We start from the raw sequence: 16257 nt of genomic DNA on the forward strand, positions 1-16257 counted from the left end.
GAGTATGGTTAAGCACCTTACAAACCATTTGCTCCATTCTTTCCACCTAACCACTCAGTTCTTCATCATTCCTTGAATAATGTCTATTCCTCACTAGCTTGAAATGACAATTGAAATCTTTGTTTATTTCAATCTGTTTTTGAATTCTATTCCATTTTATTTATCTTACTGTTTATATGCATCCATATCAGTTTTTGTAAACTTCTATACTTTTCTAATGTTTTAATATAAATTAAATTCGTGCCTCTTTATTGTCCTTTTCCAGAAATTTCCTAGACATTTTGCAAGCTTTTATTTATTTATTTGTTTGTTTGTTTATTTGGCAGTCGTGTTGGAGTTGTTTCATCAAACATTGAAATATGCACTGTTTAAAAGTAGGGCGCGATCATCATGAGACAAGGAAAGCTTTATGCCCAAGGTTGAGTTAGACCTGGGACTGAAAATGATGTGTAGGAAAAGAAGAGGTAAAAGGACCAACAAAGGGAAGAAAATTAAACATTCCAAGTAGCAGATCCTGTATAAATCCCAGAAATGCCCTAGAATAAAACATGGTCTTGAATGCCCTAGGTTATTTAAGCAGCCAGCTAGTTTTGCAGGTCAGCATGTATAACCCTGACTTCTGAGGGCTTGACAAACAGTACCAGGGTTCTGACCTTACACTGAAATTCCTTGAACTCTGAGTACCTGTGAGCACGCACCCAACATGCCTGCCCCCCAGTGAGTGTGCACATTAAAAGTCACAAGGAGCATCATTAATGAGTGCTTCGGTGGGAAGCATAACTTAGAGGCTAACAAGTTCCAAGGAAAGAAGGAGATCAACACAGAAGCCCAACCACTGGCTTCGAGCAGCTCGTTCCTTAAGTATGTTGGGACCCAGACCTTTTAATTTTACTTCAGTGTTCTCAAAAGCAGGAACCTCGTGTTTGCCACTATTCCAGGTAACCATCTCTCTTTTTGGGAAAAGATTTCCAGGGGTACTCTAAGAAACTGATTTGTTCTAGATTTGTTTTTTGGGTAACTTAACTATTCTCACATTTATAAGATTTCCTCTAAGACGGTGTTACCACCAGCTTATGACTTACATATTTATTGGTGAGAAATACAGAAGACAAAATGGTCCATGTCATTAGTCTTATTTCTTCTTTATTAGTTCTACTGCCATTGAAGTAATATGACACAATGTAATCTTTGCTTAACTTTGCTAGGCTGTGCATTTTTTTTTTAAATAAAAATTACTGCTGATAAATCCAAATGCTGTGGCAGGATTAATTTAAGACATATTTACTGTTGCCTACAACTGTCCTTGAGGCTTCCCCATTTCTCAGTGCTGAGCAACGCAGACAGACCCATCTTAGAGTTTATTTTGGTTCCTCTACTTTTTTTAGCATCTCATTCAGACTAATACCTGCATCTCTGTATCTGTGTTACTTGAATGCAATGTATCTGAAAGATTTCAGTCCTGCTCATCATTTCGTGATAACCCCGAGGTCCGTCAGCTAAAGCATCAGCAGTGAGGTAGGAATAATGGATGACTGTGGACTCCTCGCTAGGTAGGGCACAGCACAGGAGACTGGGGAGTGACTTGAAAATGAAATGCAGACTTTATTTATCTGTTAAGCTGGATCCCTAATGATTTCATCTACTCATAAATAAACTTTCTTTATGGACAAAATTTGAATGTTCATTTTCCTCTCTGTTAGTATGCAAATCTATTTGCTGCATTCGAGCGAAAGAGAGTGCAACTCATTTTCTGGGCTTATAAATTGTTCATTACCATGCTCTCTGATGGCCAATTCATGGCTCCATCTGCAACTCGACAAATCTCTTTGCCTAGATAAACTTGGTGGAGTAAAATATAAGGTGCCGAAGAAGATGCATTTGGGATTAAAGGGGGAAAAAGATATATTTCACAAAAATCCCCGAGCTTATCATTTTAAATTTTGTAACTTCATACTTGTATTCATATTTGCATGGTATACTCTAGGATAATAAATACTTCACTGATCTCATTAACCCAAGTTTAAGAGCCACCTATGAATGACATGTAAAGATTTTCTCATTGTCCCTGGAAAGAGTCTCAGTTTAAGGGAAAAACAAACCTGCAAATAAAACCTCTAGAACAGAGTATTTCTTTCCTCTGTGATGTGTTATTTTAACCGGTAAGGCTCAACACAAAGAACTAGGATAATTATGTTAAAATGCTGATGGTTTGGGTCATTTAAAACAAAGCAATCAAGTTTACTACCTTTTCTCCCTTCTTTGGTAAAGACACACATGTAAATCTCAACAGGACTGTCATGTAATTTTAAATGGACCTTCCCCCCTTGGAGCTAGTTAAAGTCACTCCTTCATGCAAATATTTAACACCCATTAATGCTAATGGGATGGACTTCTGTTTTCACATAAGGAACTTGATTTCTTTGTGTGAAAATAATACTCCGCAAATAATGAACTTTCTTCCACCAGCTAAAATGTGAAAACAAAAAAATGCAAGGTGCAAGGAAGGTCTTTCGAGCAAACAATATCTGCCTATAGAAAGAACAAAAGGCATTTTCACATCCCATCCGTCTACTGTCGGATAGGAATCTGGCTCAAAATATGTATTTCCTGTCACCGCTGAGCTAGAGAATCTACCGGGAGATTTTTTTTCAATTAAAATTCTGTGCACCAATAATGGACTCTGCTATGGAGCTTTTAATTAAAAAAACAAACGGAATGATATAAACCCACATTGTCTCTAAGCGCTGTTTGTATTAAAGGATTAGACTGATGAGATGTTTGGATTTTATTGTTCTAAACATGTGTTTCAGTTGGTGCTCTCGGACCCACCATGTGAAGAAAGTGAAATGTAAGTAAATAGCAAGAGGCTTCATGTTTTTATTTAGCATTTTCAAAATTCAAAGAATAAAAAAAGGCTCAAGTCATTTGAGAAGCCCCAAATGAGTCTCGAATGATGATTATAATCATGCAAGAAAAGTAAGAGCAAATTGTTTTTAAATGCAAATGGCTCAATTTTTCTAAAAGCAGGAAAAGAGACACTTTCATTATGATTAGCTTTGGCAAATATAAGGAGCCTCATTGATTTCTAGGTATTTTTGCTCACTGCATTCTCCACCAGAGTGGTAGCAAGGGTTCTTCAGGCTCACAAAGATGTCATCTTCGTCCGCACCCCCACTTGGAAGTCACAGTGTTGGTGGGCCACCATTTTCTGGGTATTCAGTTTCAAATATAAGCCAACTGACAAAGATTCTCACCTGTATTCTGTGTACATTTCAAAATGCATTTGATATACGTTATGAGAATAACTGACTCAATTTTCTCACTTTGGGGACCGTCAACTTAATGGTTCCCAGAATTCTATTCTGGACTTGGGGGAGAAGGTGCCATTAATAATGCTGATGATGATTAATAAGAGCTGTAATGCACTATAACTTAATGCAAGTGTCAGAAAAGCATGTCTGCCAAGCACGGCCTTCTCGGTGCAGCCCTGATGACCAGGTGGCTCTTTTCAATTATTATTACCTGTCACCCTCAAGGTCAAAGTCTCATGGCCTGGGCGCTGCCTCCAGATGAAGAGGCCGTGCTATGTGGAATGCCTTCCTTGGCCCTGGAACCATTCACCTGCTTTGGTGGATCATCTCATTATTGATCATCTGTGCTTTATGTCTATGCTCTTCTTCCAGCTCTGGCATGGCTGACTCTCCACTGCTCTTTCTTTGTGTTGATTTTGGACTCCCCTTTTTCTGTCTTCTGGTGTTTATAACATGATGGAATTTTTCATGCCTGATGTACTTACCTAACTCTGGACCTCCTAGCTGCCTCATCTTGCCCAGTCATCTCCTATCTTTGACCCAGCATAATAGAATACAGAAATTTATAACTGGAAAAGATCATAAATGTTGAATCTAATTATTCAATCAATATGATCATAAATGTTGAATCTCATTCTTCGATCAATAGAACAGGAAAATACGCTACAGAGGACATTGATAAGCGGACTTTCCAGTCACTGAGGCTACTGGTCTCCTTTTTAGGGGAAGAAATTGAGACCCAAAGACAGTAGCAAAGTAATGCAGGGCTTCAGCTAGTTCTGAAGTACAATTTTTTTTTTAGCTACCTCACTTTGCATACAAGTGTCTACTGTGTTTGTCATTAATACCACTGCTTTTGAATGAAAAGAAGAGACTACCTCAAATATAATGCCTAGCATTATAAATTTATTTTCTGCCCTAGCAGAAAATAAAAAGAGAGGGCAAGAAAGTAGCTGGTATTGCAGAGAGGTGATATTAGGTAAGTATTTGTACCAAAGATAGATGCCAAATCTTTTGCCACTACAAGGTATTTGAGAGATGATTAGTTTTATTTATTTTTTTTCAAACCCAAACTATTTTTTATGATCTGAACTACTCAATTTATTTTTATAATGGCTTTTCATTAGTATGAATAATACATTGCTAGGCTGTCTTTGTATAAAATTTAAATATCATAAGTAATTTAGTATATGAAAAAAACTAGATAGAGCCTCCCCATTACAGCCCAATCCTTTTCCCTCCTCAAAATAAGCAAGTACACTGATACACTCATGTACATATATATTCATAAGTAGAGTAACTTATAAATATGATCATACATCCACAGGATTTTGTCAATTAATTGCATTAATAGATTCTGGATATCTCACCAACTTATCTGACTCGAGGAAGTTAAGTGTTTTGCTCGAGAGTAAGCAAGTAAAAAGCAGAGCTTGGATTTGGACCCAGGACTGACTCCTGAACCAGAATTTTACTCTACGAAGTATGTATATGTACCATACATATATGCGTACTATATGTACTACTATACCACTATATATATATTACAAATTTGCACCATAAAGCTGTATTGTATGCCCAATGTTAAACGAAATTATACACTGGGTGAAATACCTGAGGATATATGGTTCATCTATTCTTCTAGATACTATACAATTTATCTTGGATTAATGAGGTCAAGCCACCACTCCAGGTGATATGATACAGTACCCATCTCTCTCCCAGATTGTTATAGCTAAGTGCACTTTTGCCTACGTTAAGGGATGATTTAAAAAAGAAAAAGATCCATGAAATTTGTTATTCCATTTATTCTAAGAGCATATGAAAAATGTTGTCCCCATTGCCAACAGAATCCTCTTCATAAAGCCCAATAGTTTGAATTCTTCTCTAGTGTCTACTCCAGGAATAGTTGTGCATCTGGTGAGTAATGCTGCATGATTTTGTTAATTTTAGAGGATACTATATAACCAAGTCTCTCTCTCATCCTATTAACCTCTAGAAAGCTTAAGCCAGATCCCGAGTTGGGTTAAATTCTTCATATGGGGTTTACTATATTCAATTTAAAAACTGATCTCACTCTTGGCTTATTCTTTTTGTGTGATACGCTCCATGCTCTCATTTCTATTACTTTTTGTATTTCTAATATTTTTAAAGCATTTTGGAACACAGAATATTGAATGCATTCAGGCAGTACCCCCCATAGTAATTTGAGGTCAGAGCTGGCTTTTCCTCTTCCCAGTGGTGGGGCTGCACGGTAGTAAGACTCATTCTCCACAGCCAGACCATTTGGGTGTGAACCCCAACTCGGCCACTTGCAGCTTTGTTATCTTGGGCAAGTTACTTCATGCCCGAATTTTCCCAATTGTACAATGAGGATTATAATATTGTGACCTTACCTCATAGCATCGTGAATCTGAAAGTGAGTTAATTCCCTCTGAAATTATATAACTGGTTTAGAAGAATGCCTGGCACAGGAAGTTCTGGCTAAATCTAGCAAAGGAGCCACCGGAGCAATTCTGTAGTTTTCTTCTCGAATTTTTCAAATTGAGGAATTTGTAGTTAGACTTAGGTCCACAGAATCTCAGCGCTGAGAAGAATGATAAAGGTCAACTAGGCTAATCATCCCTGTAAAGGAAAAATCATCTCCATAACATTCGGGGGCAGTAGTTTTACACTAAAGTCAGAAAAAAATCCTTCAGCAACCACTTCGAGAGAACACTCATGATCGGGAATGTCTTCCTTAAGCTTCATAGTTGGTTCTCTTTTCTCCTGAATGTTTTTTGTTTTTGGCATCATCCCAATTTGACCAATAATATATAAATCTCTGAGTAATTGCTTCACTTTAAAAAATGTAATTTTCCCTACGCTGAATATCTTCCATTTAAAATTTGAGCAATTAGGGGCACCTGGGTGGCTCAGTGGGTTAAGGCCTCTGCTTTCGGCTCAGGTCATGATCCCAGGGTCCTAGGATCGAGCCCCACATCGGGCTCTCTGCTCGGCAGGGAGCCTGCTTCCTCCTCTCTCTCTGTCTGCTTCTCTGCCTACTTGTGATCTCTGTCTGTCAAATGAATAAATAAAATCTTTAAAAAAAAAAAAAGCCTTGTTTTAAAAAAATTGAACAATTAGAATATTGTTATTGTTCTGATACTTTTTTAAGAATTAAAAAAAAAAATCTGTTTAGGGAGCACCTGGCTGGCTGGCTCAGTTGGTAGAGCATGTGTCTCCTGATCTCAGGGTTCTGAGTTCAAGCCCCACATTGGGTGTGGAGTCTACTTAAAAGAAAAAAAAAAAAAGAATTAAAAAAAAAAATTTTAAAAATTGATCTTGCGGGGCGCCTGGGTGGCTCAGTGGGTTAAGCCGCTGCCTTCGGCTCAGGTCATGATCTCAGAATCCTGGGATTGAGCCCCGAATCGGGCTCTCTGCTCAGCAGGGAGCCTGCTTCCTCCTCTCTCTCTGCCTGCCTCTCTGCCTGCTTGTGATCTCTCTGTCAAAATAAATAAATAAAATCTTAAAAAAAAAATTGATCTTGCAAAAGACATGGAAATAATGGTGGGGAAAGGAGGAAAGCACACAGAGTCAGAAGACTTGTAATCTGGTTTGAGTTCTTTGACCAGCTAGTGATCTCCACAACTTCTCTACTCTGGGTTTCAGTTGTAGAGTATGTAAATTGCTGAGTGAACTAAATGCTCCCAAAGGTGCCTACAGTTTGGAAATTCCATGATCACTTTGCATTTGTCCAGCTAACTCCTTCTTGACCATTGTATTTATTGCATATCAGAAACTCCAGCAGTGATTGCACAAGATCAAAAAGAGAAGTAAGTCAATTTGGATAATTGTTATCACTGGCAAAAAAAAAAAAAAAAAAAAAAATACTGAGTGGCTTAAAATTTAAAGAACTGAGAAACAAATTGAGGTAGTTAATCTTTAAAATTGACATTTTGATAAGAATGAAGTCTATTCTTAAATGTTGAGAGGGTAAGCAAAGATTTTTAATGGAGGGAGATGAAACAATCCACACTCCTGATTATGTGCTTACTTTTCAATTTCCCAAATAGGAAATTTCTACTCTTTTGTTGGGCTAGAACACCTAGAGAATGTCCCTAGGTCTATAGTGGGATACTGTATGTTTAAGATTTATATTTTTTTAATATAATACTTAAAATTTTTATGACTATAAAAGTGATGTACATTTAAAACATATGGAAATGTGGGAAAGATAAAGCGCCTCATGATACCAACTGTAAGGGAAGAAAGCATTGTTAGTAACTCGGTGTATAGGAGTATACTACTACAAAACACCTAATTAGTGAAAACATTGCATTTATGTAATAGAATATACAAAGTAGAACTGAGCCCTCTTTGTTATTTTACTTCACAAGGCTTTTGATGATAAGTATGAATCTTCTTGATGACTGGATAACATTCCTTTATAAGGATGTCTCATTAATTATTTTTAAAATCCTTTATCGATGATTGCTTGTCTTAGGATGCCTTCTAAAATTATACTTCAACTGCCATATTTCCCCAGCCGTTTGCACCTGTGTCTTTACGTGAATATACACACACACACACAAAGCCTACAACACAAAAAACGAAAAGCCTGGGTGATTAACTTTCCTCTTAAATGTTTGGGGTAAAATTTTTACGTTGACACTTCACATATGTTAAAAAGTCACTTCCCACTAGAACGATGATAAACATGACACACTGTCTCCTTGGAGAGGCTGGGAGCAATAAATTAGCTGACAGTTATGAGTGATTTCAAGCTGAAAAGTACTGAGTGTTATTTTAACAAAAACTGAAGTAGCCATGATTAAGTACAGCTCCAACTCACAGACTTACCGGACTGTGATGAACAGGTTTCCACTGCTTAATCCCAGAATACTTCGACAATGCCCATTTACCAAAGTATGAAAAAAGTCCATCGGCACACCTACATTCCCAGTGCCTGGCATAGCGACGGACTCTGCGATAAATAGCACAGAAGTGGTTTAGGTTAGCTAAGCCTCCCGAAAATCACACCGTGAACTTTGTTTTCGTGTGAGGAAACGTTTTAAAACTTATCCCAGGAATGATTGCGTTGTGCCTAGACACTCAATTGGTTTGACCATCCTGACTGAAAGAATCAACGTCACACTCTTTGGTAAATGGCACGTGTGGCCACTTTCAGTCATTTCCCCCTTTTCCCAACTTCTTCCTCTAACCAGGTCTGCAGCCTGGCTATTCTCTACCAAGATATTAAAGGTTAACAGAAATTATAAACCTTCCCTGGTGAATCTGCATTTTAAAGAAATTTCATACCTAATATCTATGACATGTTACCTCTGAAAAGTTAGTCTCCATCTTCCCAATACACAACTGTCATCATAACTCTAGAATCAAACCTTACGACCATGAAATTGCCTATGTGTGACAGTTGCACATTCACCTGTATTCTCAGGTATTCCCAGTCCCGAATGAACTGGGCATATTGCGACCATTTGGTTCATTGTGCAGGGAGGTGGTACACAGTGAGTACATGATTGTTCTGGGAAAATAGGTACAGTCAGAACAAATATTATGGTCCAAGAGAATAGGTTTTGGCCATCCAGAGGTCCAACATTAACTCTTCTTCTTTTACCACCAGGTGCATAAACTATAAAGATCGATACACAAGTGACTGGTATATCTGGTAAGGATAACCCCAATTTGTTATAAAACCTTTGGTGATGTATATATACTCTGTTTCCTAAATAATAAAAATGGCACATAAAATCATAGAGTTAAGGAAATTTTAAAGGTCATGAAATATATGTGGAAACATCACGTTCTGATTTTTGGTTAGTGTTTACTAATGTACTTCCTGTGACAGGGAATTTAAACTGTTTTGGGAATAGTTTATTCCCAAATTAGAGAAATTTAACAATAAATAATTGTTTTTCCTTTTGAAATCTCCCTAAATGACTCCAGTACTGATTTCAAAATTCCTAAAAACCTTCAAAATAAGACTTCTACCTTTTACAAGCTGTCCTTCAGAAACTGTTAGACAGTAGTTATACACCTTCTACATCATGACTTCTGTATTTTTTAAATGAAACATTATTAGTTCTCTCAATTAAGTGGTTAGATCCTGTCTTGTCTACTTTAAATCCCCAACCCCACCCAACATCTACAACTGCCTCAGTTGCTTAACTACTCGTTGAATGCATGGCTGGCTGGCCGAAAGAGAGGAGTAATGGATGAATGAATTAAGGGACAAAGACACTGTTCCTTGGAATAACCTTCAATTTCCAGAGGAAATGATCATCATCCCCTGGCAAGATCGACCCACTCTGAGCACCATAAATGTTCCAAGTTTAGCAACAGTATATGAGTAGTGGTGGGGGATTGCTTAAAGAGTTTGGCCTCACAGATTTCTTGCACCCTGTCTCCTGGAGCTCTTGCACCCTTTCCAGAAGCAGCAGGAGTTCCTAAGCTCTCTGCATGCTCCACCTCACTCCTTCTCTGCTCCTTCTCGGCATCAGGATCTTGCTGCTGATTTTCCTGGTGACTCTCCTCTGTGGAGTCATGTTCTTCTGCTTCCAGTGCTGGCTGAGGAGACCCCGAATGGAATCCCCAAGACGCACCATGGCTGTTTTTGCTGTTGGAGACTTGGACCCCGTTTATGGTGAGCTGTCTGCACACTTCTAAACTTCCTGTTTGAAACCTAATGGTTTGTGGTGAATTGAAGAACTAACCTCTTGAAAAGCAAATTTGTGAACTGAGAACAAGACATGGTTTATTGGAGACCCAAAGGTATGCCGTGGGGAGAGAGTCTAAGTGAGAAAACTTCAGAAGAAAGGAGACCTCAAAAGAAAAAAAAATGTGAATTAGGGAAATGACCCATAGTTGAGTATGGCAATAGAACCTCAACCTCTTGTTCAGTCAACATGCAAAAGAGAAGAGATACACAGGGCTGGTCACTCCAAGTGAGGGGTAAGGTGTAAGGTACACAATAACCTCTTCGAGCCTTTGATATCAAACTGTCCTGCCCTGGTGTTCCTATAGTGTCATTACTAAGTTCTCCATGCCTCACTTATCTGCAGTAACATTGAGCCATACTTTCCAGATTGTCTGCTACCAATGGATAGCCTGAAATACTTGGAATTGGGCAGGCGGGTGTCAATGCTCATGTCCCTTCTCCCCAGACAGGGGCAGCACCCTGATCCTGCCTGTTTCCAACTCCCACCCCCAAAATGACGCCCATCCTATTATTTTCCAGTCTGCATGAGAGAGTAAGCAATGGAGGGAAGCCAGGCTTTAGAGTTATTTGTAACTGCCAGCCTTAGTTGTAGGTAATACAATTATCACTTACTGGTTTCCGGGAGATCACAGGTCATAGATTATTTCTTTGTGTTAAGCATTGTTCTCAACCAAACCATCTGTCATGAAACTCCCTCTGAGGTGCTGTCTTGTACACCATACATAGAGGCCTCAAGAGGGCTTCGTAGAGATTAATAGCTGTGCTTCAGGAACTTGGGCCAGCATAAGATTTTCAATGGATGGAACAGGGAAAGCCCTGGGAAAACTAACAGCTAAATAAAAGGTGGAGTAAAAATAAACCTAAATGTTTTAATATCAAAACTTGGTACTCGGGACGCCTGGGTGGCTCAGTGGGTTAAGCCGCTGCCTTCGACTCAGGTCATGATCCCAGCATCCTGGGATTGAGTCCCACATCGGGCTCCTTGCTCAGCAGGGAGCCTGCTTCTCCCTCTGCCTCTGCCTGCCACTCTATCTGCTTGTGCTCACTCTCCCTCTCTCTCTCTCTCTCTGACAAATAAATAAATAAAATCTTTAAAAAAAAAAAAAACTTGGTACTCAAGATTTAGTGATTATATTAACTATTGGCTTTCTAAAAAGTCATTATTTAACAAAAGAAACACATGTCTATTTGAGAAATGGTTATTTGCAGAAAGATAATTAGAGTCTCCAATGAAAAAATCATCTTTCGCCTAAAATCAAACACTTTCTATTGAGCATAGAAGGAAATAGGGCCACCAACATTCTTATAAATTGTATTAGTCAAAGGGGTCAACATGGTCACATTGGTCTATTTTTATTTATTTAACTTGAGGCATTTAACAAATAAATGTAATTATGATACCTCCAACTTGACTTGAGTTTTTAAGGAGGATAATCCACTCTGGTCTTCTTAGGCCTTTATGTACTCTGAAGAAGACTCTTTTACTAGACTGTCTTGAATCATTAAAAACTTCTCTTCTTAATTGTAAGCAAGCTGTAGTAACCAGTTGTAGTGTTATCATTTTTAAGGCAGTGTATGTGCCACAGTTATATCCCCATTTTTCTGATGTTTTTATATTTCCTGCTTGGTGATTTACACATATGCTTTTGATTTGCCTGAATGTGCCTGAACAGGTATGATTGGGAGAGAAGGTGTCAAACCTGTTAGATTATGGCAATAATCTGCATGTAATCATACCAAATGCAGGGCATTAGAATTGCATTCTCTGTCATTGTGGACAGAAAAAGAATATACTTGGGAAGAAATTATTTAAAAAAAATATAGTCACAATTTATTTCACATCTACCAAGTATTAGGCACTAAATTAGGGGCTTCTCAGATATTATTCCTAATTGCTAAATACCAACCTGGGAAAGTGGCTATTATTCCTCTCAGAAGATGTTATATACGTTTCTCCCTATGCTGGATGAATATACCACATAGATCTTTACTGCAAGTCAACTAATACACTTCAAATTGTCCACTATTGAGGGTAGGGAGCCAGTGAAAATCGGGGCAGGTCACTTTATTCTTTCCTCTAAGTGATCCTGTATCTCAGACCTCTAGGCATTTCCACTGGGTGAGTCCTCAAAGGTAGGTTTTGTTCTCCAGAATCCCCAGTCCCTTTCTCTTTCCATTGGTTCCTTCCTGATGCCACTGGTATCTCTCGGAATCTTATGTTGCTCAAGAAACTTTAAATCTCTCCTCTAGCTCAAGTTATATTACAAAACTCATTTTTGTTGTTTGCTACTTTCCATTCTAGGGCCAGAGGCTCAGTTGCCCATTCCTATTTTTTTTTTTCCTTGCCTAGTTGGGTGTTAGGTTATCCCACCTACTACCCATCTCCCACCCTTTCTAAGGGATGCTCAGAAGAGCTACAGGCAGTGAACAGCCATTTGCATGGTTTTTGATGTGGAGATGTCTCCCAGAGTTGTGCTTCCTGGAATTCCTGTTTTTCCCCCTCCCAAGCAAAATACAATGGAGTAATTGAGGAAGTGGTATTCTCTGTGATCTTTAGTGACATCTTCTTGACTAGCAATTTCTGAAAGTAAATTCCAGGGAGTCAATATTTTAAGGCAGTCTGAAACCCAGACCCTGACTGGATTTCTTTCCCCCACTGGATCCCCATTATACTTTCATTTCTCCTGACAAATGATTCTTCCTGCCTCTTATTTCCGTAAAAGCAGGTTTTCTCCAAAAGGAAAATGAGGGAACCACAACAGGACCTTTTTATGGCTACAGAGGAGGTAAGAGCCAAACTCTCTTTAGAGATTGGCTACTCTACTCTACTGAGCACAAAGTATGTGCTCATAGCTTTGAGTTGAGTCCAGTCTCCACCAGATTCACACATCCACACTGATGGTTGTGGGGTGGTACCTCAGGATCTTCCTCATTGTCGCAGTTCAGAAGGGAGAGGAAAATGAGAACTCACTTGAAAGACACTGGTGACATTAGAATATGAAATAAGGTTTCTGGACTCCCTGCCAACCTTTTGAGCACAAGGGGAAGATAGGACATTCCCTCCTGAAGATAGGAATTCCCTCCTGAATGTAGGAAATGGGTCATTTAAAGCATTTTAATGGCTAGACTAGATTTTCTTTATTAACCCTGGGGTTCTTCCTAGACCTTTACTTTATTTCTTCAAAAATTATCTCATGCTATTGCCACTATTTGCTGAATCTATTAGTTGAAATAGTTCTGCTCTTCTAACCAGTGGGTCCAAGGTTTGACTCTCAGGATCCCATGAAAGCTGCCCTCACGTGACAAGCCAAGAGGAGAATTTTGATGGAATATGGAAAGCTGGGATGGACTAAAATTTACTGCTATTAAAATATATAAAATGGGAAATTTCTTCCACTAACAATACCAGACAGCAGTATTATGGCTCAGGTTGTCAATTATCTTGATTAGAAATATTCAAGAGACAAAGACAAACACTTGCTTGGGATCCTCATAAACAGTGTGCCAGCCCAACGCACCCAATGCACGATGATATTTCTGTCTGGGAAAGGTCCTTGGGAATCTCACACAAATACCCAGGCCCCTGTTGCATCTCATGTGCCAGTAGGCAGGTCTTTTCACAGTTCTCTGCTGATCTAGTACTCAGATTCCTCAGTCTTTCCTCTTCTCTCATGGGATCTATGTTTCTATGTCCATAGCATGTCCAAAAAGGGGGAAAGAATCCCTCCAATATCCCCATGGAGGGTAAGGAAAAAGAGCGAGAACTGCTAGAGAAAGAGGAAGGGAGGGAGACCAGAAGGAAGCCAGGAAGGTGGAGGGAAAGGGGAAGGATGAAGAGTAGAGGAGAAGGAATCTACAGTTGGAGGTTGGAGGTATTTTGAGGAATGAAATGAATAATGATTTATTTTATGCAAGCCCTAGGTCATGTTACTTTTTTCTGCCTCAGTCCCACCTCCTCTTCCAGGACCCAGCCCCCAGATAGTTTCTCTTCTTCCGTTATCACCCAACACCCCTCCCCACTCCCAGCTCCTCTCATGGATCCAGTGTTCCCTTAGCATCACTGCTGTACCCCCAGAAAGGACCTGTTCAATGCCCTACACCTTCCTCTGTGAGGTTCTCTGTGAAGTGATCTCTGGAACCTCTTGCCCTTTCTCTCAGCCATCAGACCCTAACAGTTCTAGAATAACTCAGCACCTGTGTTAGGGGCAAGCATTTCTTGTTTTAATGTTTTCTTATGGCCTTACCTTACCTTACCTATTTTAATGATGCTTTTGGAATCCCTTTTATCTGAGAAGTCCACAGAAAATGGGAGATTTTGAAGGGTATTTTCCCCCTCAAATTAATAAATGGAGAGAACACACACTGGGCCACAGAAATGACGTTTTAAAGGACTGTATACAGATTTTTAGTAGAGGTGGGAAAAGAAGAGAACATCATTAAAATTCTCCACACCCATCTATACCCCAAATCAGAATCAATGCTCTCACTTTAAAGGATCTGGCTCTGTGAGACAGGGTGAATAGGTAGACAATACAAGTGACTTGAAAAAAGTTTTGAGTTTTTTAGTTTCATAGTTTTGTTTATGTGTTAAATCTATATTTGAAAAAATAAGTAATGGCAAAGGAGTTGTAAAGTTGACCATTAACAAACTTTTTTTTTGTTTTTGTTTTTTGTTTTTGTTGTTGTTGTTGTTGTTGTTGTTGGTTTACTGAAAACAGGTCTTCATTGAAAAAAAAGTTGTGAAGCTGAGTAAAAGCCCTTATTTGTGAGAAAATAAGACATTTAAGGATAATGAAAAGAAAAATGTTTGGGGTCTGGTAGGTGAGAGGACAAAAGGCTTGAGGCAGAAAAAACAATCTAGTGTTCATTAGAAAGAGAGAATTTGAGAGCATAAAGAAAAGATCCCCACCATTATCTGTCCATATTCCTTATTAAAAATAATAAATTACTGTAAAATCTACATTGTCTCCATTTCCATCCTGTGTAGATCAGACTTGGGTCCTGTTAGCCCCAGCAAGGCAGCAAACAGGTCCCATGCCATTTCTGAGAAGCCAGCGAGGTGAGTGCCCGTGGAGACACCCCTCCTGAGGCCACTCATCTTAGGGGCTGATCTCCTCAATAATGCTGCCTTTCAGAGATACAATCTTCCTGACCCCATTTCTTCCACAATTTCAGAGATAATCTTCCCTTTTTTGTACTTCTGGGTAAATAGAAATACTAATCTTTCATCAATGATGAAACGTAAGGGCTCTGAATTGGGGAAGGGACAGAGAAGAAGCAGGCTTCACATGCCAGCTCCTCTCTCCATCACCTCTCCCAGATCCTATCTTATTTTAGGATTATTTCCGAAGCGTTACCTCTCTGAACTTCATGTTCTTTAGGTAAATATTCTGTGAATCGTTTTAGGTAAGGAAAGAGGGAGCATTTCATTCACCTACTTTTGTTTCAGAGCATAATAGTAGTAATAGCTCACATTTATTGAGCACTTACCATGTGCCACGTTCTGTGCTAACACCTAACATCTTTAGGCTCATTTACTCTTCCCTACAATGCTATGAGGGGTTCACTATCATTCTATACTCCAAAGATGAGGGAGCTCCTCCTCTCTGCCATTGTAGTACAAAAAGGTACATTGTGTAAATGAATGACATAGTTATGTTCCAATTATATTTAATATATAAAAGCAGTCACAGAACTAGATCTAGTTCAAGGGCCATTTTTTTTTTCTCTTTAAAGGTGTTTTTTTTTTAAAGATTGATTGATTGATTGATTGATGAGAGAGACAGAGAGAGAGCATGTGAGCGGGGAGAGGGGCAAGAGGAAAGGAAGAAAATCTCAAGCGGACTCCACACTGAGTGTGGAGCCCCTGAGATCATGACCTGAGCTAAAACCAAGAGTCAGAGGCTTAACCTACTGAGACACCAGGCACTCCTCTTTAAAGGTGAATTTAGAGTTGTTACTAGAATTTATAGTAGTCATTGTTTTGAAAAGAAGCAATCAGGGCACCTGGGTGGCTCAGTAGGTTAGGGTCTCTGCCTTCAGCTCAGGTCATGATCCCTGGGATGGAGCCCCGAGGTGGGCTCTCTGCTTGGCAGGGAGCCTGCTTCCCCTTCTCTCTGCCTGCCTCTCTGCCTACTTGTGATCTCTGTCAAATAAATAATAAATAAAATCTTAAAAGAAAAGAAAAGAAAAGAAAAGAAAAGAAAAGAAAAGAAAAGAAAAGAA

At 39.1% G+C, this 16257-nt stretch overlaps 1 protein-coding gene across 1 annotated transcript in view; it reads left to right on the forward strand.

The window, feature by feature from the left end:
• The first annotated feature begins 863 nt into the window (after positions 1-863).
• Positions 864-16257, forward strand: part of LOC111147029 (transmembrane protein 207) — a 16335-nt gene continuing 941 nt past the window's right edge. Inside the window, exons 1-4 of the mRNA XM_022502886.1 lie at positions 864-938; positions 2811-2848; positions 8938-8982; positions 9815-9957. Coding sequence (XP_022358594.1) covers positions 864-938; positions 2811-2848; positions 8938-8982; positions 9815-9957 — 301 coding nt within the window. The remainder of the gene's footprint in view (positions 939-2810; positions 2849-8937; positions 8983-9814; positions 9958-16257) is intronic.

The sequence above is a fragment of the Enhydra lutris genome, unplaced genomic scaffold, assembly GCF_002288905.1.
Source record: "Enhydra lutris kenyoni isolate GAN:26980312 unplaced genomic scaffold, ASM228890v2 scaffoldscaffold2, whole genome shotgun sequence".
NCBI lineage: Eukaryota > Metazoa > Chordata > Mammalia > Carnivora > Mustelidae > Enhydra > Enhydra lutris.